The sequence below is a fragment of the Cajanus cajan genome, chromosome 5, assembly GCF_000230855.2.
Source record: "Cajanus cajan strain Asha chromosome 5, NIPB_CcT2T_4, whole genome shotgun sequence".
In the NCBI taxonomy this organism is placed as follows: domain Eukaryota; kingdom Viridiplantae; phylum Streptophyta; class Magnoliopsida; order Fabales; family Fabaceae; genus Cajanus; species Cajanus cajan.
In genome coordinates this window covers 59,649,044-59,676,914 of record NC_138521.1, presented here as the reverse complement: position 1 = coordinate 59,676,914, position 27,871 = coordinate 59,649,044, and the positions used below count along the sequence as shown (strand labels likewise).

At 34.1% G+C, this 27,871-nt stretch overlaps 4 protein-coding genes across 5 annotated transcripts; 3 read left to right on the top strand and 1 right to left on the bottom strand.

Annotated features, from left to right (window-relative positions):
- The first annotated feature begins 10,022 nt into the window (after positions 1 to 10,022).
- On the top strand, positions 10,023 to 12,443 carry LOC109808191 (transcription factor bHLH47). Of its 2 annotated transcripts, none has more exons than XM_029273369.2 (5): positions 10,023 to 10,224; positions 10,307 to 10,518; positions 11,290 to 11,408; positions 11,544 to 11,668; positions 11,885 to 12,443. In XM_029273369.2, exons 2-5 carry the CDS (start codon positions 10,472 to 10,474, stop codon positions 12,269 to 12,271), a joined length of 678 nt encoding a protein of 225 aa, XP_029129202.1. In that variant the 5' UTR covers positions 10,023 to 10,224; positions 10,307 to 10,471; the 3' UTR covers positions 12,272 to 12,443. The 2 variants fall into 2 exon arrangements, with proteins under 2 accessions (XP_029129202.1, XP_020226671.1); XM_020371082.3 differs by having other exon boundaries at positions 10,024 to 10,224; positions 10,423 to 10,518.
- A 1,234-nt stretch (positions 12,444 to 13,677) lies between these two features.
- LOC109808232 (HVA22-like protein a) lies at positions 13,678 to 15,940 on the top strand. Its single transcript, XM_020371133.3, has 5 exons — positions 13,678 to 13,967; positions 14,087 to 14,113; positions 14,274 to 14,396; positions 15,250 to 15,493; positions 15,588 to 15,940. Exons 1-5 carry the CDS (start codon positions 13,906 to 13,908, stop codon positions 15,642 to 15,644), a joined length of 513 nt encoding a protein of 170 aa, XP_020226722.1. The 5' UTR covers positions 13,678 to 13,905; the 3' UTR covers positions 15,645 to 15,940.
- Positions 15,941 to 18,055: 2,115 nt separating this feature from the next.
- On the bottom strand, positions 18,056 to 25,567 carry LOC109808428 (microtubule-associated protein RP/EB family member 1B). The gene is made up of 8 exons (XM_020371431.3): positions 25,231 to 25,567; positions 24,845 to 24,913; positions 24,671 to 24,757; positions 24,008 to 24,114; positions 23,628 to 23,767; positions 23,429 to 23,505; positions 19,373 to 19,486; positions 18,056 to 18,428 (listed from the first exon to the last, which is right to left on the bottom strand). Exons 1-8 carry the CDS (start codon positions 25,336 to 25,338, stop codon positions 18,303 to 18,305), a joined length of 828 nt encoding a protein of 275 aa, XP_020227020.1. The 5' UTR covers positions 25,339 to 25,567; the 3' UTR covers positions 18,056 to 18,302.
- A 967-nt stretch (positions 25,568 to 26,534) lies between these two features.
- On the top strand, positions 26,535 to 27,871 carry LOC109808429 (small ribosomal subunit protein uS4y). The gene is made up of 3 exons (XM_020371432.3): positions 26,535 to 26,692; positions 26,828 to 27,209; positions 27,497 to 27,871. The coding sequence occupies exons 1-3, from the start codon at positions 26,665 to 26,667 to the stop codon at positions 27,678 to 27,680; spliced, it is 594 nt and encodes a 197-aa protein (XP_020227021.1). The 5' UTR covers positions 26,535 to 26,664; the 3' UTR covers positions 27,681 to 27,871.

The following is a 27,871-nucleotide window of genomic DNA, read 5'->3' as shown; positions in this document are numbered from 1 at the left end:
AAATTATATTATATATATAATAATTTTTATAAAGCCTAAAACACTAATTGCGACTCATACTGACCCACCAATCTACAAAAAATTAGTAGAGTGTAGTAGATATTTTCAGCTCACTTTCAGCAAGCGAGTTAGTATGCTCCATCCCAATTCTGACAAGATAGGCCAAATTATATATATTAGACTAACCATTTTGCTACTCCTAATCAAAACCTAAACAAAAAAAGTGAGAAGAAATATATAATATAAATCATCAATAATTTCAATGAATTGAGTATAAATTATTGAAGAGCAGCGCGTGAATTTAGAAACAAAAATGACTAGAGCGTATGGAGAGGTATGTATGTCAATGTATGATGTACGTACGTAAATGACTGAAAGCTCACTGTTAATTATTTGGCAATATAGAAAGCTAGCTTAATTAATTAATTGGTATGTCTCAAAATTATAAGGAAGACAAAAAGAGATAATAAATGTTACGATTTCAAAGTCTCACCTTCTGATGTTAGATCTACAAAAAAACAAATGGAAACTCTCAAGTACTAGATGTCTATATGTTCGTATTCTTTTATTCCAGCTTTGATGGCAATTCAGAAAACGAAAGCAGGAAGTAGCTGTGTACTCTTCCTAGTCATTAAGCTGGAATTATGGGACACAACAAGCTCAGAGTGTAACGTTATACATCTGCGTTTAAGATAACTGTGTACTCTTTCTAGTCATTAAGGAAGTAGCTGAAAAAATGAGCACCTAGTGAAACCTTCTTTTGGTGATAAAGTTTAGGCAAATTGAGTTCTTGGACTCACCAGAGTTAGTGCAGACACCTCAAAAGCTCAAAGAACACATACAGAAGTACTTACAAATTATCTATTACTAAAGTCCTTACATTGACAACAAGAATAGAATTTGTATATAACATAATGCCACCTGTTTTTCTATTGCTCTCTCTCCCCCGCTTTATATATATATATATATATAGTGACAACTGATAGTTTGGGACGTACAATAATGCAAAAACGCAGTTGCACAAACACGGTGAGTCACATCCCTCACATGTAATGTGTTGGGATTCATCCCAAGTCCCACATCGGTAAAATGAAGGAACATTGGCTAGTTTATAAGTGTCCACCATTCCACATAGTATGAGGCCTTTTGGGAAGGAGCCCAAAAATAAAAACCGTGCGGGCTTGGGCCCAAAGCGGACAATATCATACTATGGTGGGGGAACAGGTGGACTATCGGGCCCTACATAATGTTTGTGATCAGTGAAGGACTTGTCCTAGCTGTTGGCCTGGTGCAGCTAGCATGTGGACTTTAAAATGGCGAAGCAAATGAGGATTGAGTTTGCTATCTTTCCATTTATATGGTGTGTATAGTTTTAGTTTTACTTCTAGCTCAGCCATTGTCAATTGGAGATTGAAGATGGATCAGTGTTTTGGAAAGACACACAAAATTATATATATAAGCCATATCATGTCTATGATACTCCTAGTATGCTCTATTGGATGAAATGGAAATTAAATAATGATGTGCAAGTACCATATATAGTCTCTTAAGTCACCTATTTTAGTGAAGGATATTGGTGTCCTAACTTATTATAAATCGGAGATGAGAGCAACATCATGTATTATGAATAGATTAGAGATGCGTCGTAATCCTTGACATTGCGAGAAAATATTGCTGATGCGGCTGCAATTGCAATCATGATGCGGTTGCGGTAAATAAAAAAGAAAACTTAGTACATTTTTTTAAGTGTAGTTGGTGTTGTTCTTTACTCAGGATTTGAATTTTATCTTGATAATATGCGTAAATATATATTAGTAAAATCTATATTAAATACAAGTACATAATACTTGGGTAAAACTCTCGACTCTAATTAAAGAATGATACCAATAGTACTTAAAGAACTGTCCATAAGTTTTCTCCAATCAAATATCCTTTACATTCTAGTTGCTATTGCGGTTCTTCAATTTAAAACCATGACTATGATATCAATTTCTATTTTGTTCCTGCTTAGAAACACTCTTCTTGTTGCTCCTTCTTCGTGATCTTCTAAATCTTCGGTGCTGACCGAATACTTTCTTCAAAGGTGGGGAGGGTACCTGCAAAAGCACTCTGACGCTCAAGTAAGTGTTCGGTATAGAGCAATAAAGACTTTTATACTAGATAAATCATACCTCATTTCTGTCCCATCACCTGTGTATTTATAGTGACGTATTTGGGCCTGGTGGGCCTTCTGTCTTGGGAGATGAGTAATCGTTTGATTAACCTTGATCTTTCTTAATTAAGCGCCATAAGCATTGTGTAATAGATAACCTAACTTACCTTTGTCTCATGTGAGTTTACACTCTTTTAGGCTTTCGGCCAAGCATTTGGCCGAAGGGGTGTTCGGTTATTTTGATGACCGATGGGGTATTCGGCCTTCCTCAAGGTCGAAGGGGGGCTCGGTCAAGCTCGAAGCCGAAGGGGTCTTCGGTCATGTTCGAAGCCAAGGGGGGTATTCGGTTCAAGGCCGAGAGAGTGATTTGAACGTTTTCCCTTGATGCTCTCTTACCCTGTTTTGGAATAGTCCTTTACCTTTCATTGTGGGATAAGTATTCGGCCATCCATTCGGCCGAGAAGGGGGGGTAATTACCCTTCGGCTGTTGTCCTGACCGAAGGGGTGTTTGGTTTGGATGAAGACTCGTCGGTTGAGGTGCTTCTCTCGGCCTCTTGCCAGGCCGAAGGTATCCTTCGGTCCAGGATCCGGCCGAGGGGGGGTGTTTACTAGTACATATTTAATGTAGAACTTTTGATTAGATGGAACAAATTCAATGTCAGAATTTTCTGTCCCTGTATGCTCGTACTTAATATAAAGTCCACCACTTTTTTGTGTGAAAATAAAGGTCCTCTATTTATCACACTCGAATTTGATTTATATATTGCTGTTTCCTTTATTCAATGTAAGTTGCATGATCTGATCATCTCTGGAAAATTCTTTTATTGATAGTTTGATACATTCAAAGCTAGCAGTCGCAGACTCGCAGGAAGTATAGAATGGCAGTATTGCTTGTGATGAGAGCAAGAGTTAAGAGTAATTTGGGAATTTGAAAGCTTTGAGTAGGGAACATCCTACTGAACTCGTTAGAGGGGAAAATTGAATAGAAAAGGACAAATGTGTGTCTCACTTTCAAAATGAGTCCTGATAGAGGTCCCTCCCTGCTTCCACGAAACATTAAAGGAGAAGGAGATTTCAAATTTTTAACCACACCATTGCATAAATTGCCCAGGAGATTCAACCTGAAAATGATATATATGTTCATAGCCCCATCACTCATGTATAGCATGAGATGAGATTGTACTAAAGAATAATGCATATGCATTTATTGCTTGGACGCTTGGTAGATCAATTTATTCTTACAGTACTTACTTCCTTTTTTCTCGTTTTAAGATTTTGACAGCAAGGTCCTTTTACTGTTTAGTCATTTATTTGTGCGTTTTATGATATGCATATAATCTCACTGTTGAATATTCGTGGTTGAAATTAAGGATTGGTGTATATTAGGTGTATTTTTTTTTTATCGGTACTTTCCACTTCATAAGAACAATGTCCGTAATGTGCTCAGTTATATGCTACAACTTTCCTAATATTAGACATTTTGATGTTTTTCTTTATTTTTTCCCAAGTTTAACTTTCCTAACTTCTAACTTCCCAAGTTTAACTTTCCACTTCATAAGAACAATGTCCGTAATGGGCTCAATTATATGCTACTACTTTCCTAATATTAGACATTTTGATCTTTTTCTTTGGTTTTGATCAGTTTATATGGTTTTCCTGAGGCAAGGATGCTGTAAAATACTTGTAATCTATACTTTGAAAAAGAGGAAGTGTGGTTGTATCATCCTATAGCTTGATAGTGACAAGTGACAACAGAATTTGGACTGTTTAACTGGTATGCTTTAACACAATGAGTTGCTTCAACCTTCTAAGTTCTAATCCCCCTCTTTGTTTCAGTGTGATGATTACCAATTCGGCTTCAGAACTTAAGCCTGTACTATTTTAGCATTCATCATGTTGTACCCGTATCTGCCACCAAAGAAGACAACGTCTTCGTTTCTCCCTGGAAGTGTTCTGATTCTGACCGAAATCATCATGATCATCATCTTTTGCAGATAGAATATGAAGCGTCTTATGTGCAAGCTGTTGCTGGGACACACGCACTCTGCACCTTGAAATTAGGAAAGAGTAACTTTGATTTCCACTAGCCTAGATTGTTGGTAGCAGGCTACCTTCCATGATAAGCTATGGTCTTGTGTATCTTGTCTCTTTTCTCTTGTCTTGACACATGAATTATAGAATATGAATTGCACATGTAAGACATGATTTCTTTCCTCGATGTTATGTTACATTGTTACCCCTCCTTCCCTTTTTATAGACTTAACTTTTACTTGTATGATTTATTCTGCTTATATAGGTTTATTGATGCTATAATTGGTTGTTTTCTTTCACCATGAGAAGGAAACACTGCAGAAAAGCCCAATAGTCATTCATGCTTTCAGGTACAGCCTTTTGGTAGTTACTTGTGTATTTATTTGTGAAACTTTTTTTTATGTGTTGATGATCATTAGAGTCGTATTTGGTTGGTTATTTGCTAAGCATTTTCAATCAAGTGTCTGATCTCCAAACTTTGATTCTATGTATCAATGAATAGATATAGAAAGATAAAATTAATGCCATTTATATAATTTTTGAATGATTGTGTATTTGTGTTCAAATGTATATCAGTGCAGACAACAGCCACCAGCCTAGGTTGATGATTAAATGCTTTATCTATATGTCAACTGTGGGACAGATCCCACAAACCATGATGCTGACTTAAGAACTCCTTCCACATGCACCAGAAAAGCAACTTGCAAGCACCATTTGAATATTCAAATGTGTTACTGCAATCAAATTGCATTAGCTTAGCTACGACTACTACCTATATATATTTTTTATCATTAATATATATCATAAGCTACAACCTACGAGTGGACATAAACTTGTCTGCCTCAAAAATGCGTTTAAAAGTCTCTTTTGTAACAAGTCGTGTTAAATAAAGTTTAGAACTATAGCCTAAGTTAGTGAATATATTCTTTTATGTAAGTTAATGAATATTTGTCAGAATTTTAAGTTCAAAGAATTTTTTGAATGATCTAAAATAAATAGACTTTTCAGACAATATTGACTTGACTTCTTGGACAAATAAGGTTGATTTATCTTAAACTTAGTGTGACGTGGCAAACATGTTCTGTTGTTCCCATTGGTGGTTGCCACACGCTTGGTTAAAACCGTATAGCTTTGGTCTGATGCATCAGTGTGGAGGCCACACGCCTTTGTTTCCTATATAAAATTTCAGAGCAGTTATGGACCTGCTTTGCACAATTGTTCAACACTACAGAACATGAAAGGTGTGAATCATATTATGATACAGGCTAAATTAACTTTTACGAATTCATAGTATGTGAAGAATTAAAATTGGATTTTTTTAAAAGTTTTATGATTTATCTTATAGTTTCAATAATTATAAATTAAGGTTTTCTGTTACAATTTTATTTTGTTTCTAGTGATAGGATAAATTCAAGAATTATTAACAAATAAAAAGTGTCAAAATATTAATAACTAGACGCTAGACGTTTGAAAAAGAAATGAATCATGTGTGAAATCAATATTTTTTTTTTATAACTATAACATCGATATAAAATATTCATCCAATTTTCCTTTTCCAAGGATGTTTCTTAGTTTTACTGCAAAACTTGATGGGCTTAGCTACCATCTTGAGAAGAGAGACAGAGAGAATGGTAAAAAAAAAAAATGTAGGGTAATTTAGTTGTGTAGAAAGGTGAGAGAGAAAATAAAAGGTACGTAAGGGATCCTTAATTTTTTTTTTCCTTGCTGAAATGCACAGAAAATAAACCGTGACTACTCTTTGTAGCACCGATAATTGATTACCAGTATTAGTATTACATAAAGCGTGTTTGGTTTCATATCCTGCACGTAAATACATGAACAAGACGCAAAAATCCAAAGCTAAAATAACAAACTTTCATGTTAAAAGGCCAAAATGATGTGATTTTAGAATAAAATAGCACGAATACGTGTACAACTAAAACATGTGTTTTCGTTATGTACATAGTTGAAATCTTCACCAGAAAAAAACATGGATGTAGTTGAAATACACAATAGCAACAAATTTTCATTGTGTTGTTGGGAAGTTAAAATAGTATTAGACTTCACTTTTACTTGTATGATTTATTCTGCTTATATAGGATGAGGGCAGAAAAGCCCCAAACCCAACCATTACTATTTTAACTTCCCACTTTTTTCTTTTTTCTTTTAATGTAAAATTTTAAACTTACACCTAGTATCAAGGTATCTTGATCCAAAATCCTAAACCCTCTTTCTATATATATATATATATATATAAGATTTGGTGTATGTAATTCAACTTCATATATATAGTCCAAATGTTTTGTTGTTGCTCTTGAATATTAGCAATCAAATGAAGGGATGTCTCCATGAATAATTATACAATAACGCCACAAGTTGATTAAGAACTCATTTGGAAGTCCCTTGATATAAAATTATAAATTTCAAAATAAAAGGAATGTGAAAATTAAAAAAAAAAATGTAATCATGAAGTCAATCATAAAATTAAAATCCTAATTATAGTTTTCCAAATCTAATTTTAGCTTAGTTTAAATATAATTTTCATTCCTATAATTTATTGTCTTTTCATTTTTTTGTCTTTGTAATTTTTTTGAAAATCATCTTTGAGAAATTCCAACATTTCATTTTTTCATCCTTGTTGTTAAAGTTTATTATAAAAGTATTAATTTGATAATGTCATCATATATCACGTTAACAAAGAAATTTTGATGATATTATCATGTGTCAAGTCAATAAATATCACATCATTAGTATCATACTACTATGATATCACATCATCATGTACCATCTTAATTAGCATGATGTCATATTATTATGTGACACATCAACATTATATAACACATCCACAATAGTGTCATGTTGGCAACATAATAGAAAGACCAAAAATGAAAAAAAAATTTACGGGAATGAAAAATGGAGAAAAAAATTACATGGACTAAAAGAAAAAAAAGTGTCATATAAATTAAATATAATATATAAATTTAATTTAAATTAATGTAAATTTTTAAAATAAATATATTTTTTAATTTTTTTTTATCTTTTCTTCATTTTTTTCTTCTTATTTAACACTATAAAGTCACTTACATATTCAATAAATACTCAAAACTCTCATTCACCACACACCATTCCTCCTTCTTTTAACATGCACATACTTCAAAGGAAAAAAAAAATACACTCTATGTCTTGATCATAGTTACCTCGAATCCATCTTAGTTGTAGCCCAAATAAGGTTACAATTAAGATGGATTAAGAATGTTTGTTATTAAGACATACAATGTGTGTTTTTTTTTGTTTACATATTTTTTGTTTACATATTTTTTGTTCATGTTTACTATTTATATATTTTGTTTCTATTAGAATGTAAGATTAAGCTTTAATTTAACTTTATAAAATCATTTTGTAAAATATGCATTTTCTTTTACTTATATTCGTTATTTTGGTTTTATTTATAGTCAACATGGAAATTGAGTTTTTTTTCCTTCAAATAAACCTTTTTTGTTTAACATCAGGCTTGGTGTATATAAAATATGGTTGACGACCCTTTTTCACAGATTAATGATAGGCTTTGATATCATATTAAGAATGTGAATTTAAGTTTAACTCAACTTTATATAAAACTGACTTTGTAAGATGATGATTGTCTATATACTTTATTTTGATCTTAACTCTATTGGATATGAGACTTGATTTTTTTTAATTTTTTTTTTATACTTTTGCTCACACCCAACATTATTGAGTTTGATATGAGAATAAATGAGGAGTGACTCTTTTATGGATTTAAGATAAATCAAATGAGCTTTATTTTTTTCAACATACCCTCGCACATTTAGCACTATTCAACTTTATGTGTATGTAAATGGTAGGTAGCTATATTTAATGAATATAAGATAACTTTGATAGTATCTTGAGAATATATCCTAACTTGATCTTAAAAAAATGGTTTGTAAGTAGAGGTAGAAAAAGAAGCTAAATTGAATTGAATTAAACTACAAAAAATGAATAATTTTCATAAGAACTAAACTCAATTATATATATATATATATATATATATATATATATATATATATATTGAATTATAAAAACTAAACTATATTTATAAAAGGGTAAAATTATAAGTGTAATGCTAACACAATAGTTTAGCAGATCAGACTTCCAAAAAAATAGCCCAAACAATAATTGGGCCAATTTGGCCAAGCCTAGCAAACCAATCAAATTAGGTTAAATTAGGTTAAGCTACTATTTTCCAAGTTTGAAACCTATTACAACTATCTGACTAACAAAAAAATAGTTGAATTAAATTTGTCTAAATTAATTTATGATTCAAATGACTTTTTTATTTTTAGTTCATTGTATTTCTTTTTCAAATTTTTTTTTACTCTTATATACTTTATTTTGGTCACATCATTAGTTGATATGATGTCTTCCATTCACATCCAACAATTGAAATCTCAAGCATAAAATTTACAAGATTAGATATTTACATATGATCCGTTAATAACTTAATAATTAAGATAGAATCTGATACTATTTTATAAATATAAATTTGAGTCTAACTCAATTTAATAGCACAAATTTATATAGTAAAGATTATATTTATTTATATACTCTCCTTTAATTTTATTTTTAGTTGATGCAAGACTTTAATTTTTTTTAATTATTATACTTTTTTAAATGTAACGTTTCACAATTATACTTTAATCGCTTTTCAATTCTAGCGATCACATTATCGCTAAAGTTATACAACTAAAGATCTTTTAAATTTTTAAAGAAAGGACCTAATGGAAGATGAGGCAGATGATAAATTATAAAGTTTGCATTATCATTTCAATGCTAAGATGGATTATAAAAGTTGAGTTGCTATTTGGTAGAGCCTATAGAGGAATACATAACCAAGACGAATGATTAGCTGCTAATCAAATTAATATAATTCGTGCATGATGATGGCGACGAGCAACTAAAGCAATTTGAGTTTCCGAACATTTTTTATTTGCTAGATATTTAATAATTTTTACATGATTATGTTTAGGAGAGAAAATAGAGTGAGAATAAAATGGAGAAAAATCCTCAATTATAACATAGATAGATCAACTGATATTTTTTATTTATTTAAAAATACTAATAAAATAAAATTTTAAGTATAATATATATATATATATTTAAATAATTAGATAATTTAAAATTTATAATATATATAAAATCAATAATTTTATTCGATGTAAATATTTATTAAACAATTTTATCTTTAAATTTTTAAATAATAAAAAATAATATTAAAAATTAATTATTGTTATAAAAATAAGACTTAAATTTAATATTTTAATATTTGAAAATTAAATACAATATTAATTAATTTAATAAATATCAATAATTTTTAAATATTTTTATTTTATAAAATATATGTCTCGACGCCAGAAGTCTTTAACAAAGCATACGTAACTGCATGAATGAATTTCCTTTAAAAAAAAAAAGTAACTGAATGAAAGTTGAAACATAAAGAAATTTTTTAACGGTTAACGTCAAAATCATATCAAACAGTTAACATAAAAATAAAATAAAATAAGAACAGATTTTAATTTTTAAAATATAAAATCAATATTAGATAATTAAAAGATCACGTGTCAGGAGAAAAACAAATATAATAAAATATATTTTGCATTTGGTATAATACTTGCTACATATAATGTGGTAAAAAATTATTAATTTATTTTGAAAAATAATTTTATTCACTTAAAAGAATTTTTTAATAACCATGATTTTACAAGGGGTAATAAATAAATAAAAATTGAAAAGAAAAGAAAAGGATCACGTGGGTAACTCATTGGTGGTAGTTGATTGCAGTGAAGGAGCATGACCTCGCCACGCGCCTTCGCGTGACAGGTGGCCTCCCGCCACACTCCGTTGCCACAAACCAATCTTCTTTTCTCTCTCTTCTGCCCTAATTTCTCATTTTCCCTCTTTCATTTCAACCTTACTTTCCAATTCCATCCTTCAACTTCAATATTCCAATTCTATTCTTCTCCGAATCCTCTTCCTCCTCTTAGGTCAGCACAATCACTTTGCTTCCTCCTCTTTCATTTTATTTTTTTTTATTTTTTATTTTATTTCATCCTTTGATTGCATCAGGATCACACGTGAAATGAATTTTTCATTTCTTGGGGTGTTCGATTTACTTGTCCATGCTTTCCAAAAAGGATAAGTGAAGTACAATATTGAAGTAGTGTTTTGTTTTTCTGCTTTAGGGAATTTTGTTCCTGGAACAATTGTACGGGCATAGCTGGTTTTGTAAATATGGGATCAGAGAGTGTGGCTCCGGCGGTTGAGACATCGAAAAGCAGGTCAGAGATTCATAGCTGTTTTTTCTATTGATTTCATGAACACACACACACACACAAAGTGATCATATGATTTGTAGTTTCAATCAGAAACCCCGTTGGCTCTTTCTGCTTCTTATTTCTAATGAATTTGATAGGCGTTGGTAGGTTTTTTGCTGTGCAATTCTTTTTGTAATTCTTAGGTTCAAATGATGAAAACTTTCTGACATGGTCTGAACCACTTGGTTTATTGAATTGATGCAAGTGTAAATAAGAAATATCTATTCTTCTGTGTGTTTAAACTATAAAGCTATTGGTTACTTCATCTGGCTTTACTTGTTAGGACAGATTTAAATTTGACTAGAACTATTGATAAGGAGCAGTGGTGATAGTAGTAGTCGTGAGTCACGGTTAGATAAACTTCTCAATAAGCACTTATAGCAAATGAATTGAGCTTTTTCTCATAAATTAAAATTAGTTTATGTATAAGATAATTTATAGAAATGTTCTTTTCAGCTTCTACAAAAGCTGATTTTTAACTTGTACACTAGTTAATTTTAATTTAGAAGAGAAACTTAATTTAGTTTACATTATTATTTTCTTTTCTTATAAGTTTTTATTGCAAAGTTATCCAAATAGGACCATAATACTAATACTCTAATAGCACTACATTCTAGCTGTCTCTTGCATGAGTACTTTATGTAGAACTACTAGTTCATCTCTTGCGTGAGTGGTTTATGTGGAATTACAGATTCTTCATCTGGTCTCAGTTCTTGTAAACTTGATTTGCTTCAGGTCTTCTCCGGGTAAAGTGAATCCAGGGAAAGTCCCTAGGAAAATTCACAAGGCAGAGAGGGAGAAATTGAAGCGTGAACATTTGAATGAACTCTTTCTTGACCTTGCCAATGCACTTGGTAACATCTTGTGCCACCATCCTGTATCTTGAATATGTTAAAACTTTTCAGCCTTGATCTGTTGTATTCAACATGATTTTAAGTGCTTTTTATCTTCCTTTTCTTTGGGATCTTTTGGTGGTGGCGTGGGGATAGATCTAAACGAGAACAATGGAAAGGCTTCTATATTGTGTGAAGCTGGTAGGTTGCTGAAAGACTTGCTCTGTCAGATCGATTCCCTCAAGAAAGAGAACGTTACTCTGGTGTCTGAATCTCATTATGTAAGATTGACACTGTTCATTTTACCCGTTGAGACTGATGCATCTTAAATTATGATATTTATTTTGACTTTGCTAGGTGATACGAAATCCTTGCTATTTAAGTAATCTTTCAGCCAGTTCCTTGAGCTAATTAGCATTTCATCATATTTTGGAAATTGATGTCACACTGTATCCTTGTATCTGGTTGGTTTTCACATGATTGCCTTCATTGGGCAGGTGACCATGGAGAAAAATGAGCTGAAGGAGGAGAATTGTAGCCTAGAAACTCAAATCGAGAAACTTCAAGGTGAGATACAAGCAAAAGTGGCTCAATCTAAACCTGACCTGAATGCACCTCCTCATGTGGAACTTGAGCCACTGGAGCAGACAAATTTTCCAGGACAGGGTCTTCAAATGCACACTATAGAACCTAACTTGCAGCAAGGATCTGCAGTTTTGGTTGTCCCCTTTTGTCCTGATATTCAAGCTTCTTTTCCAGCTCCTAATGTTTCGGAGGTTACGCCAAAATCTACATCCATTGTCAAGAAACCACATGCCAGGTATCCCACGCCCGCAGATTCATGGCCATCACAGCTGCTTGGAGAGCAACCAACTTCAAGTTAGTTTGTACTTTGTAGAGTTATAGCTTCAGTATTGGTTTAACACACCAACTAGTTTACCTGATAGCAATGCCTCTCTTGAGCTTTCATGTATAAATTAAATTCGTTCAATGATCCAAGAGAATCTCACTCGTTTCCGTTTCACCTGATCTAATCTAGGAATTAATTTTTGGTTCGATGGTTCATTCTCCTTTACTTTGTTTTCTCAGGGTTGAAAAGCCTCTAGTTAATTGTAGAAATGTTTTTGTGCTTTTCCTTGGGACCATGTCTGGTGAATGGATTCGTCTATTTTAGGATGAAAAGTTTCCTTGACAGTTCTTTTTTAAGAAACTTTTTATTCGGTACTTAGCATGGGAAAATAATCATTTCAAATATCGTCTTTATCCTGTGCGTTTTCGCTTTCAATATAAAAGGATAGAAAAAACTGGCCACAACTTTTTCTCCTTTCATGGGATGGGATCAGATTATGGATGAATGAGAAATGCAATATATTTTTTGACTTAATTTTAGTAACACAATTTCACATGAGATCATTAGATATCTAAATTACGAGTCTTGTTCCGTATTTAGTAGTATTAATGTATTAATACTTTAATAATAAAAATTAAAAATAATGTGAAATTAAAAGCATTCTTAATATATTTATTGGTAGAACGGAGGGAGGGACAACTTTAATTCTAATAAGAGAGAAAAATTGTATCTATTTAATTTCAAAAACTTATTATCTTTGATCTAAAAGAATTGCCAATTAAATAAGGATATTTTGAAAAAGATATAATTAATACAACTAATAATTAAAAAAAATATTATAGAAAAGGGACAAATAAAAAAGTGATAATGATCTTAGTCAGAAATAGTACTACATAACTAAGCAAATGATTGAATAGAAAACATTTTTTATGAACATTCAACATTTTAACTAAGTTAGTTTAATACTTATGTTCTACTTGAGAAAAAGAAAGGAATCTCACAAAATGAGAAGCTTCAATTCAAATCTGGTTGAAAGAAGCACAAACTATAACGACCCTACCTTAAACAGAACAGAAGTGCTTACGATAATATATACGTGGAATTAAAAAAAAAAAAAAAGTGGGTAGGACTTGGGAGTTTAGTTGGGACTTAGGACAATGTCGGTAGCTGCATTTTCGTATTATATTGAAAGCAAGCTTTGTTTTTTCCACGACCTTCAATATTACTATAGTCTTTAATTTAGCACCTCAAAATTCAAATATTTAATTGGTGAACCGACCAACCTCATCCGTACAGAGCCAACAAAGCCGCATTTAGGCTCCTTCAAAAGTATTTTTTATATTAATATTTATATAATTTTTTTAAAATTTATAATTCAAGAATCATTTTTTACATTTTCAAGAGTTGACAACGTAGGGTGAGACACAGACACAATTCTAGTCCCGGCTGCACACAAAAAAACCTCCCCACGAGGAAGCCACGTTGTTCTTTGATTCGCACCACCGCTCCTGCTTTTTCTCACAGTTGTCTTGTCTTCTTTTGTTCTCACACGCAAACTACACTCACTCTCTTTCCTCTTTCGGTTGTCACTGAGAACTGAGAACTGAGAAGAGGTGATCGAAGAAGCCCTCAAACAAAAAACACTCTCTTGTTTACCCTCAAATAAAAATGGGATCTGGAGCAGGGAATTTCCTTAAGGTGCTTCTCAGAAACTTCGATGTCCTTGCTGGGTATGCTTTTTTTCCTCTTCCTTCTCTTAAATGACACCTCAACTAAAATGTGTTTCTTTTTTCTTTCCATTTTTAACTGATACATCATTATATGTTATCTATTTTTGCTTCTATTGCAGGCCTGTCATTAGTCTTGTTTATCCTCTGTAAGTTCAATCTTGATTTCCCTTTTCCTTGCACACATGATGTGTTTTGTGTTGTTCAATGTTCCGTTTGCATTTATTTCATTGTCACGTGAGAGCTCAAATTCTTGTCTGAGAATAGATTGATTCGTGATGGGTGTGGGTTTTTGGTATCCTGGTGCAGATATGCTTCAATTAGGGCAATTGAGAGCAAGTCTCCTGTTGATGATCAACAGTGGCTCACTTACTGGGTTCTCTACTCTTTAATGACTCTCTTTGAACTTACTTTTGCTAAAGTCCTTGAATGGTATGCATTTCTTTTCCCATCTCATTTATGATTTTTCTTTTTTACGTTAATTGGTTTGGAAGAATAATGAGTAATCAGTAAATGCGATGATGAACTTGAGAATTGGGATTTTAGGCTCTTCTGGTTGGTTGCAACTTGGTATGGATGTAGTTTTTTTTTTGTGGGGGGGTTTTCTTAAGGAAATGTGATTAAGTAAATACCTTATAACATATTGCTAGTTTTTAGGGAACATTTTTGTAAAGGATATCTCTATGCGCAGGATGACTTTGGTTGCCTGCCAATCTACGGGGTTATTCATGAAAATCTTCGTGTTTTGATGATTGATTAATTTGGATGTAATTTATGGTAAAAGAAATTAAGAAAAAGCGGCTGTTATATTAGTGTTAAGTACATAGTAGCCAAGCTTGGCCAGCAATAGAATTCATACTTCGGTCATTAGGATTGTTCTAATGGTGGGGGTTTGAGTAATTTGCATGTTGTCACAAATTGAAATCTGATTGCCAGTTGTTTAGGTTTTGTAACTATTTAGGCTGCAAAATTAATGCCTTGTACTTTGCATTGTTCTGGGAAATTGTATAGAATATTAGAACATGATCATATGTTCACAAAATTACAATCTTAATTAAACATTTTGAGTACAATGTTTTTATTGGTAGAGGTAATGAGGTATTAATGATGGCACTATAAAAGGGCTTCAATGCAAATATACTTCATAATGTGCTAGAGAATGTTGAATTACTAGAATGCATTGTGTTATGTCAAGTTTTGTATGAGTTCTGTTGTGACAAATGTATTTAGAAGGGCAGGGTAAAGGATTTAACTTTTGGCTGGATTTTTACGACATATATTTCAGGATTCCAATATGGCCTTATGCGAAGTTGATTGTAACCTGCTGGTTGGTCCTTCCTTACTTTAAAGGTGCTGCTTATGTTTATGAGCATTATGTAAGACCTTTCTATGTCAATCCTCAGACCGTTAATATCTGGTACGTTCCAAGGAAAAAGGACACCTTGGGTAAGCCAGATGATATTCTAACTGCTGCAGAGAAGTACATCCAAGAGAATGGAACACAAGAATTTGAGAATCTGATCCATAGGGTATTTCCATCTATAGAACCCAGTTTTGGAATTTTGCTTTTTTTTTTTCTTTTTGTATCTGACTTCTTGTACTAACTGTGCCATCACTTTGCAGGCTGATAAATCAAGAAGTGGTGGCGGTTATTATACAATGTATGATGAGACTTATTGAGTGCAATCATGTAGTTTCTGACTTTCTGTCTTTGTGGATAAGGGGATGCATGTACATGTTACCATGTTTCTTAGATTTTGTTTTCCTTCTCGGAGGAGATACTTTAACTTTTTTTCCCGACCCTTTATTGAGTTCTTGTCTTCCTCTAATTATCTTCGGATTAGTCATCTATGTTTTGTATAATGGTTATGACGCACATGGTATATAGATAGTGTTAGTACAACTGCAGAAACTTGTTGATTTTTCTTTTTATATCCCCATTAGGTTTTGGTATAATGCAATGATGTTGTGCCACATTTGATCCCGTGATAATTTTCTGGAACTTTTTTCTTTCATTTTATTTCCATGATAATTTCCTGGTTTCTGTTAGGAACAGTGATATTTAAAGATGCTACATCATGCATTGCAATTATGTTGCTTTCCAAGATGGGTTTGTAGGTCGTAGCAATGTTATTTCTACATTTGTATTTGCTTTTTATTTGGGCTTTTTGACCAAAGTGGGGTCGTTGACCAACTTATTTACGTAAATGGGGCTACTTTGAAAGTATTTACGCCTTTGGGGCTGTCTACGAATGGCCCATAACGACACCCATGCCACGTGGCATTTTTGTAACTCCAGATAAGCCATGAAAGCCATATTAACCAAGTTGTTGCAGCTCATAGCGACACACACAGCTTGAATAAAGTTGCTACAGCCCATAGCGCTCCATATTTTCATTTTAAAAAACAAAGAAATCAAAAAATATATTAAATAAATAAAATAATGGAAAAATAAATTTATAAAATAGTAATTAAAATTTATATGATAATGTAAAATAAAAGAATTTAAAAAAATAATATAGTTGATAATTTTAAAAAATAAAAACGTGAAAATAAGTGGTGCTATGGCCTATAGCGACACACAGTCGCTATAGGCCATAGCGCCACTATTATAAATAAATAAATAAATATATATATATATATATATATATTTATAAAATAAAGAAATTAATCGAAAAATAAGTTTATAAATTAGTAACTAAAATTGTATGATAATATACAAATAAAAAATTAAAAAAATAATATAGTTGATAATTTAAAAAAATAAAAACGTGAAAATAAGTGGTGCCTATAGCGACTGTGTGTCGCTATAGGCCATAGCGCCATTATTATAAAAAAAAAAAATATATATATATATATATATATTTATAAAATAAAGAAATTAATCAAAAAAAATTTATAAATTAGTAACCAAAATTATATGATAATATAAAAATAATGAATTAAAAAAATAATATAGTTAAAAATTAAAAAAAAAACATGAAAATAGATGGCGCTATGGCCTATAGCGACACCCACTCAGCTTAATAATTAAATTAATTTTTTAATTCGTCAGAAAATAATTTAAAAAAAATATATATATATAGAAAACAAAATAAATTACAGAATGAATAACTTTACAGAATAAAAAAAAATTGCCACGTGGCATGGGTGTCGCTATGGCCCATAGCGACACCGTTGTAAACAGCCCAAAATGCGTAAATATTTTCAAAAGAGTCCTATTTACGTAAATACGTTGGTCAACGACCTCACTTTGGTCAAAAAGCCTTTTATTTGCTTTCTTTTTTAAACTTCCTTTCTTCTGTCGGAAGATTTCTTTACCCTTTTTTCTCAGAAAAAAAGGGATGACATGTAAATAAAGTGTAGATACCAAAGTACAAGGGAACATATTTTATGAATCAACCAAGGATAATAGCACAATGAATAGTTCTATCAATTTACTTTTGAATCTTTCTACACATGGTAATGACGAGTTAATTACAAAGATGATAGCATAATTTCTATTCTTTTACTGTCTCGATTACGATAAAGAATATAAAATATTTTTTATATCATGTAATAAAATAATTATTTAACAAAAAAACACCAGCAGATGGGTAAGTCCACTTGTTGGCCACGTGAGTGTTCAAGACCTCAGATGACAGATAATGGAACACAGAAATTTAGCGATTATAAATCAGCCATGTAAGCTACGACCAATCAATATTTTGTTTAAGGTTAAAGCATTTAATTATACCAAATGTGTTTGAATCCTCTATATCACGTCATGTGTTTTATCCAATTTTCCACAAGCGTTTGCCATGTAAAAATTCAGTCATACATATACCATGACCGGTCAATATTTAGATTAGGGACTCAATAAAAAATCAATAAAGCTCAAAGACTAAACTTATATTTAATCTATTTTAATTTTTATAATAATTTATGAAACTATATTGCTCTGAGTCTGACAACCGAATCACAGCTTCACAGGAATCACATAGCTTTTAAACCATAACTTATAAAAAATCGTTATTCAGCTACCTCCGACAATCGTAGCTGGTTCATAATCTATTTATAAACGCAATGTTACTCCATGCGAGTCATAAATATAGATGAAAAGGGTTATTAGATGAACTCTTTCATTGGAAAGATCAGTCACTATATCATCTTATTATCCATCCATGCTTACAAGAAAATAAACACACCATACAACAATTTTTCTTTATATGGGGCACTTGGTGGCCACAGCATGGGAAAGGATCACCGCTCTTGTAATCAAAGACAGCATTGAGTTTGGTTGAAAACGAGCCTGACAAAAATATACGCTTACCAGCCAGGAGCTGATTTCGGGAGTAATCAGGCTTCAGTTTCATCTTCGGCTTCCATAGCATTCAAAGATTGATTCAGGTAATCTTGAGCTTCTTCTAATGCTGTTTCCTTTGCATCATCAGCATATAAAATCTTCTTAATTGCTACAGACATCTGCATAGAGAATATGTAATAACTGCTTACATTTGTGTATTTCCTTCCATTTTTTTGACGTTCAATTTACCTTATATAACAATCATTGGTGGTCAAATACTTTATGATTGACCATGATCTGGAGGTATTTTGGGTTGCTAACCCAGGTTTAAGAGTGAAATATTTGTAAATAGAACAGTAAATCATTAAGCAGTTTCAAATGCTAATATGTAGCACCATCATTCATCCAGCTTTATCATACCAAAGCAAGCAGATACAGCTTGAGAAACGAAGCAAGGGTTACAATCCTTGTGGTGGTTCAGAAGAGGTGAAAAACAAGTTGGCACAGATAATAATAGTTGCTAAAGCCTTTACCCAGTAATTGGGTTGGCTACATAGATAAAATTACATCACTACATTATGTCACAAACCAATTTTTCGGAGAAGTTATTCCGATTTATATCATTTTTACTGTTTTTACTCACTTTTTTATGTCTTTCCTCAAACTCCAATTATTGGAGTCATTGGACTATCCTCCAACTAAGAAAAATTAAGAGTTACTATCCAGAAGATCACTCTACAAAAGATCATTTATATTTGACTAAAAAAAGATAGAATTTAGAGTTCACTGTCAACTGCTCCCATCCACTTAGACAGACCCATCAACTATACAAACAATTTCCGAGAGTACACAAGCTGATTCCAAAACCATAACTTATTTTAGCAAAAACTTGCATGATGTCCGTTACCCCATTCCGGTCAAGATCAATTATTGATGTATAGGAGATTCAGAGAAAAGAAACTGATTGGCTAACTCACGAGAATACATGATGATATCCATATCAAGTACACAAAAATTAGATATGATGACAAATTGACAAGCATACTGGAAAATAAAATGACCTCTTTTCATTTGTGAATAAAATTAATTAAACTTCAATGCAAGCCTTTATTAGAATTCTTACAGCAACATTCTCCACTTCTGGAGTCTGACAGAGAATTTCTATATCCCGTAGTTTTGCAAAGTAAAAGTCTCTTTCTTTTTCCAGGAGATCCACTGCAGATTTTAGATCAGTTATCTACAGGAAACAGAAGATAAAAGGTGAACGACAAAAAATGATTCGATAAATAATTTTTTCATTAAAACAACCAAGTAACAAACTTCCAATGATAATACCCATATAAGAACAAATAAATTGTCAATTTGTCAGCAGACTGACAATGAGAAAGAACAGATGTAATAAACACCAGCAGAGGAGCATCAGAAGAATCAATAATGTTTACATACATGAAGCAAAAGCATTGGTTTAGAATTCTATATAAATAAAAGGAAACAGAATTTGCATCATACAGTAAGTTCAGGGACTTCTTTGGTTATGTATTCAGCTCCAAATGCTCACAGAAGGATAGTTTTTCATCCCAATGTCATTGTTATAGATACACTGTTGGGATTCATCCCAAGTCCCACATCGGTAAAATGAAGGAACATTGGCTAGTTTATAAGTGTCCACCATTCCACATAGTATGAGGCCTTTTGGGAAGGAGCCCAAAAACAAAACCGTGCGGGCTTGGGCCCAAAGCGGACAATATCATACTATGGTGGAGGAACGGGTGGACTAGCGGGCCCTACAAGTGTGCTTGGGCCCAAAGCGGACAATATCATACTATGGTGGAGGAACGGGTGGACTAGCGGGCCTAACAACTGGTATCAGAGCTCTAGGTTCGGGAGAGTATTCTTAGTATGCTCTGTGGTTGCAGTTTTATCTGATCTTCCACAACAGAAAAGAATAATCTTCAGTTTAGAGAGTGAGAGGAGAGTATTCTTAGTATGCTCTGTGGTTGCAGTTTTATCTGATCTTCCACAACAGAAAAGAATAATCTTCAGTTTAGAGAGTGAGAGCTTTTCTCAGAATTCCTCAGTTTAAGAGGAGAGAGTCTCAGTTTAGAGAGCAAGAGCTCAGAATTCCTCAGTTTAAGAGGAGAGAGTCTCAGTTTAGAGAGCAAGAGCTTTTCTCAGCAGCAGAGCAATGGCATTAGAAGAAGGGAAGGTGAAGATAGAGAAGTTTGATGGTAAAGACTTCGGCTTCTGGAAGATGCAAATAGAGGATTATCTGTATCAAAAGAAGTTATATCAACCCTTAATAGGGGAGAAGCCAGACGATATGAAACAGGAAGAGTGGAACTTGCTAGATCGACAGGCTCTTGGCGTGATCAGGCTGACATTGGCCAAAAATGTCGCGTTCAACATCGTCAATGAAAAGACAACTGCAAGTCTGATGAAGACACTATCAGACATGTATGAGAAACCATCTGCAGCCAACAAAGTACACATAATGCGTCGGTTGTTCAACCTTAAGATGGGAGAAGGTAAACTTGTGATTAATCATATTAATGATTTTAACACTATTCTTGCTATGTTAGAGTCAGTACAAATCAAATTTGAAGATGAGGTGAAGGCATTGATACTATTGTCATCATTACCGGAAAGTTGGGCTGCAACTGTTACTGCAGTCAGCAGTTCTGCAAGGGATAACAAGTTGAAGTTCAACGACATTCGCGACCTGATCTTGAGCGAAGATGTTCGCAGGAGAGATTCCGAGGAACCTTCCAGTTCTACTTCCAGTTCAGCATTAAATACTGAAAGTAGAGGAAGAACCACTCAAAAAGGTTACAACAGCCGAGGAAGATCAAAGTCAAGAGCTAAAGGTCAACCAAAATTCCGGAATGACATTGTTTGTTGGAATTGTGACAAGAGAGGTCACTTTACCAATCAATGCAAAGCTCCGAAGAAAAACAAGAATCACAAGAAACGTGACGATGATGAATCAGCAAATGCAGCAACTGACGAGATAGACGATGCATTAATCTGCAGCCTAGATAGTCCTATTGAGTCATGGATTATGGACTCAGGTGCGTCATTCCACACCACTCCTTCTAATGAATTGTTGACTAACTATGTTTCTGGAAGGTTTGGAAAGGTTTACCTTGCAGATGGCAAACCTCTGAATATTGTTGGAAAAGGAGATATTGCCATCAGGACCTCAAGTGGGAGCCATTGGACACTGAAAAATGTCAGACATATCCCTGCCTTAAAAAGAAATTTAATATCTGTAGGGCAGCTGGATGATGAAGGGCACGAAACCACTTTTGGAGATGGAGCATGGAAAGTCAAGAAAGGCAATCTCATTGTCGCTCGTGGAAAGAAGCGAGGGTCACTTTACATGGTTGCAGATGAGAACATGATAGCAGTTACTGAGGCTGCCAATAATTCATTCTTGTGGCACCAAAGACTTGGGCACATGAGTGAAAAAGGAATGAAGCTAATGGCGACAAAGGGTAAGTTATCAAAACTAAAGCACGTAGATGTCGGCACTTGTGAACACTGTATCTTGGGAAAACAGAGAAAAATTAGTTTCTCAAGGCAAGGAAAGACACTGAAAACAGAAAGGCTTGAATTGGTGCATACAGATGTTTGGGGGCCAGCTCCAGTGAAATCTCTTGGAGGCTCATGCTATTATGTCACCTTTATCGATGATGCTACGAGAAAGGTATGGGTTTATTTTCTCAAAAATAAATCTGACGTGTTTTCTGTGTTTAAAAGATGGAAAACAGAAGTTGAAAATCAGACAGGTTTAAAGTTGAAAAGTCTGAAATCTGACAATGGTGGAGAGTATAATAGCCACGAATTCAAGAACTTCTGTTCAGAACATGGGATCAGAATGATCAAGACAATACCAGGAACACCAGAACAAAACGGTGTTGCAGAAAGAATGAATAGAACATTGAACGAGAGGGCTAGGTGCATGCGGATCCAATCGGGCTTGCCTAAGGTGTTTTGGGCAGATGCAATCAACACAGCAGCATATCTCATAAATAGAGGACCATCAGTTCCTTTGGGTTATCAATTGCCTGAAGAGGTATGGTCTGGGAAGGAGGTAAATATTTCACATTTAAGAGTATTTGGCTGCGTGTCATATGTTTTGATAGACTCTGATAGTAGAGACAAATTGGATCCCAAGGCCAAAAAGTGTTATTTTATTGGTTATGGTTCTGACATGTATGGCTACAGATTTTGGGATGACCAAAACAAGAAAATCATCAGAAGCAGGAATGTCACTTTTAATGAGAATCTATTTTATAAGGATAGATTTTCTGCAGAATCTATTGATACAGACAAGTTGCCAGAGCCTTCTGAGAAAGTAGAACTTGAAGAAATTTCAGAAAGCGACATAACCAACAGAAGCCAGAGTACAAATATAGAGGTTGAATCAGAACCAGCATCTCCTCCTTTGAGAAGATCCTGCAGAGTTTCAGTTGCACCAGAAAGGTATTCTCCTTCATTGCACTATTTATTGTTGACTGATGCTGGTGAGCCAGAATACTTCGATGAGGCTATACAGGGGAATGATTCTGTCAAGTGGGAGTTAGCAATGAAGGATGAGATGACATCTCTTCAAAAGAATGGTACTTGGTCGTTAACTGAATTGCCAGAAGGAAAGATGGCTCTACAAAACAAGTGGTATCAGAGCCAACGGTTCGTCTGGGTTTGATGCGGGAAGACCCTCAGTGTTGTGCCTCGCGATGGAGATTCGAACTTGGTGCCTTGTGTCGAAAGTCTTCCTGATATTGTGGTGTTCAGGCGGCGTGTCCCGTAGAGTTAACGGCGGTACAAGATGGTGACGGATTATCGCTTGAGGGGAGGAGATCACGAGACATGTGGTCCTTGGTCTGAGGGGAGGTTTGTTGGGATTCATCCCAAGTCCCACATCGGTAAAATGAAGGAACATTGGCTAGTTTATAAGTGTCCACCATTCCACATAGTATGAGGCCTTTTGGGAAGGAGCCCAAAAACAAAACCGTGCGGGCTTGGGCCCAAAGCGGACAATATCATACTATGGTGGAGGAACGGGTGGACTAGCGGGCCCTACAAGTGTGCTTGGGCCCAAAGCGGACAATATCATACTATGGTGGAGGAACGGGTGGACTAGCGGGCCCAACATACACAACCTCAAGGTTCGTACCTCTTTGGACAAAGCCTGAATCTCTAATGAAGAATTAACCCTTCCTTCCGCTCCATTTGACCTGAATTGCTTGGCCCCTATACTCAAAAAAATCAACCAAAATGAAAAACATAAGGATGAGAAAAGATAACTAGGAAAATTCATTGGGCAAAATGTTGAACAAATTAGAATCAAAATTCAAATACACCAAGTAGCTAACCAGAGGTTCTGTTAGGACTGAGAGTGTTGCCTGAACCAGAATTACTCATATTTGTTTGCAGTGATTTTGAGCTCTTCTGAGAACACTTATGATTTCGATCCTTTCCAACCTTAGCCCTTCGCTCCACAGGATTATAGTTCCTAGAAAAAAGAAAAAGTATTTAGCAAAGCATAACATACAGTACAAAATGAGAAATGTTAATACATGGCATAATATAGCATTTATAATAATTAGAAAAGATATGCCATGTGTGTGTGGACATGTATGATAATCATACAAGTAATACTGCAGTTACATACGGATTCCTAGAAGTAATATAATTACATTGAAATTCAGAACTGTTTAAATGATAGCGAAGATACTCAGAGCAAGTAGCATACTCATTCATAATGCCACCATTCACAGAATCGCAGTAACGCTTCAGCCATTGCAGGAACTCCAAGTTGTCCAAAGGTCGGCCTTTAACAAGCCTGCTAACTTCAACATGCTGCCACAGGATAGTCGTGTTAAAGCCCCCTATTAAATATAAATAGTTGATAGGGATTTCAACCAAAGTACTTTTATCTACTAGTTTCCAATCACATGCAAGTCTATTATCTAAAATACATTTACTATTAAATCACGAGAGATCAAAACCAGATCGCACACCAAAAATTTTCTAAAGTAACCTAAGCCAACTCGCCCAAAGAGATAATTCCCCACAGTTGTAGTCTGAGTGATTAATGATTGAGGATACATAGTGTTGCCAAGCAAAGGGGACAAGGAAGGAAGCATCAATAAAGTATAGGTGAAACAGAATTGGAAGGAAATCCACCATTAAATTTATTCATTAATTGGATTCTAGGCCTTTAATACACAATTTTTTTTATATGCTAAAAGTTTATTACTGGTAAATCATTCCATTGAAGCCCCCAGGAAAAACAGTTGAAAATTATCATAAGCCATCCTTGCAATATTTCGTTCTCTATTAATATTTACTTAAAGAAAGCTCTCTTTCAATTCCAAGTATTCCACTTAACAAAATCACGAGAAAAAACAGATACCTTGTCGATTTTCAGCTTGTTGAACACGTCCTGCAGAATTTTGTAATTCTGGATCATATCATACTCAGTCTTTGCATCAAAATTCACCTATAACAAAACCCGCCTTAAGAAAATTACCCTTCATACCAGACGAGCTCAATAGGAAAAAAACTTAAATCAAAGTAACGATGTCACCTTGTGCATTGGAACAACCCCCGGAAACGTCATATCCATCATCTGACATTGTACAGCGCCAGATGCAGCCTAGCCAAAGCATAAACAGGATCAGAACCAAAAGATATATTTTCATCATAGATAATATTCCTAGAGATACTTTAGCCAAAACGGTTGAGTTCAGCTTTTGGAATCCTTGCCCCCAAAACACAATTCTAAAAAAAGACAAAAACAAAAACAGTCCACAATCACATGGAATAGTGTTCCTTAATTGTTGACATTCTTGCTAGTTGTAATTGTTCTCAAATTCTTTTGAAATCAATACCAAGTGTTGCACTTTGCAGAAATATACACAAGAACATTAAGGTGTGAGTTAGTAAGAACATGCAAAGGAGGTCCAGAGTTACCTCCTCAACACGCGAGAGATTGAGGTGCAGCCTGTTGTTGATCCAAGTCAGAATCTGATTCCTGCCGACAAAGTAGGCACTGTCCATCATGCCTATACTCGACGCCATCTCTTCTTTCCCAGAGACAGAAAAAAATGGGAATGTGGGAACAAGAAGATGAAGAAGAGTGTTTTTTTGAAGATTATGGAGCAAAATCTTACGTGGGTTTCAACGAAGTTTCGATTTTTTATTTTGGGAACTCGGGAAGTGGAATATGAAAGCATGGCATTGTGGAATGTGGAATTTGGAATTTGTACTCTTCACTTCTTCAGTACATTACTTGGCATGGCCAGCCGTGGCGGTGGGAAAATCAATATTTTTAATAATTAAATTATATGAATTAAAAATTTCCCATTTTGATTATTAAATAGTTTGAAATTTGTTGATTTGGTATTGATAATAATAGTAATAACATGATGCTAATATTTGATGCCAAGTGGAAGGATTGGCTGGACTGCATTCTTACTAAGGTGGGAAAGTGGCATCATGAATGTCTTCAGCAGTGGAGGCTGAAAAGTAAAACACATCAACCGGCCATCTCATGAATGTTTCAGAAAAATAATGAATATCTTAAATTAGACATTTTTTAAACCAAAACAGGCTTTCTCTCTCTCTCACCCTTAACAATAACACACGAAGAAGCCTGCTAATACTTGAGAGTATGAAAAAAGTATATCTTAATATAAAAATAGGAGTTAAAAAAAACGACTTTTTATTGATTTAAACATGTAATTGATGCAAAATAGCGATGCAAATAAGTTATATTTATTCGATCTCCTATATGAAATCGCAATCGAAAGTAATATTTTATTTTTAATCAGATGGAAAAGAGTTATAATTTTCGTGTTAAAAAAAATCAAATCAAATGGTACAAATGATTATTTAACTTTTTATGTAATATTGAATTTGTTTGTTTAAATAAAAAAAGAAAGAGTGTTTTCAAAAAGATGTTTTTTTAAAAATAATTCTTTAAGAAATAGTAAAATAGATAGGGTTATTTCTTAAAAAAATAAAAGATAATTTATTTATAAAAAAAAACAGTTAATACAAAAAAAATAAAAAATAACATAATTAGTAACTTTATTAAAAATACTTTTATAAGAAAAAAGAAAAGTTTAAACCAAAGAACCCTTTTATTGGGTCAACAGCAGGGATAAGCAGACCAGAAACATTGCAGATTGCATTGGGATCAAAACACTGGGCTAGCTACGAAATTGGGCCTTTTACCATTCAAATTGAGAAGTGTTATGACGAAGGGCCAGTGGGCCTTAGAGTGAAAAGCCCGGCCTTTCCAGAACTAGGGTTTTGGGGTCTCTTAAAAGGGTGAAAGAAGCATGTAATGAACTTGAGCTGCGTAAACCTAGTGTGCACCGTGAGGGTTGAGAAGCAGAGAAGATGGTGCACGTTTCTTTCTACCGAAACTGTAAGTACTTCTCCCTCTAATTTCTTCATTCCAATGCCTCTGCATTCATTTGTTCATATGAAATCTCATTTAATCTGACTCTGATCTGAGCACAAAGGCGCATTTCCAATTGAATTGACGTGTGTGATTGAATAGATGGGAAAACGTTCAAGAAGCCGCGTCGTCCATACGAGAAGGAGCGTTTGGATGCAGAGTTGAAGCTCGTCGGAGAGTACGGGCTCCGCTGCAAGAGGGAACTGTGGAGGGTTCAGTACGCCCTCAGCCGCATCCGTAACAATGCGAGGAATCTGTTGACCCTCGACGAGAAGAATCCCCGTCGAATCTTCGAGGGTGAGGCCCTTCTCCGAAGAATGTTCCGTTACGGTCTTCTCGACGAGACGCAGAACAAGCTCGATTACGTCCTCGCCCTCACCGTCGAGAACTTTCTCGAACGCCGCCTCCAAACCCTAGTTTTCAAATCCGGCATGGCCAAGTCCATTCACCACGCTAGGGTTCTCATCAGGCAGAGGCACATCAGGTCCTCTCATCGTTGCTGTTGATTATGCAATGCCTTTTTATTTTTACTCTCAATTGTTTTCATGTAGTGTGTTATTTAGTAATATTTGTTTCATAGTTGTGATTACGATTTAGTGATTATATGATGGCCTTGCTATAGGATTTGATTCAATCAAGGGCTTATGTTTATCATACTGAAACTGATTTTGTTGAATAGAATCTATGATGTTGATTTTTGTGTATAGTATTTGCTGATTTTAGTGGCATTTTGTTTGGGAATGGATTTTAATGTTTTTTGGGGTGTGGCAGGGTTGGGAGGCAGGTTGTGAACATTCCATCATTCATGGTTAGGGTTGATTCACAGAAGCACATTGACTTCTCGCTCACGAGTCCTCTAGGCGGTGGTCGTCCTGGCCGAGTGAAGCGAAAGAACCAAAGGGCTGCTGCTAAGAAGGCTGCTGGAGGAGATGGAGATGAGGAGGATGAAGATTAAATTAATGGCTAGTTGTGTTTAGATCTTTCGCTCCTTTTATATTTGTGTTGGTAGACATTTTAGAATATTTGTCAATTGTCATGCTCTGACTCTTATAATTTTGATGTCCTTGTTCCTTGTTTTGAGGTAAAGCTGTGCCTGAGATATGCTGTTTTGAATATTTATTTCTAAAGTATTGAAGTTTTGCTCCA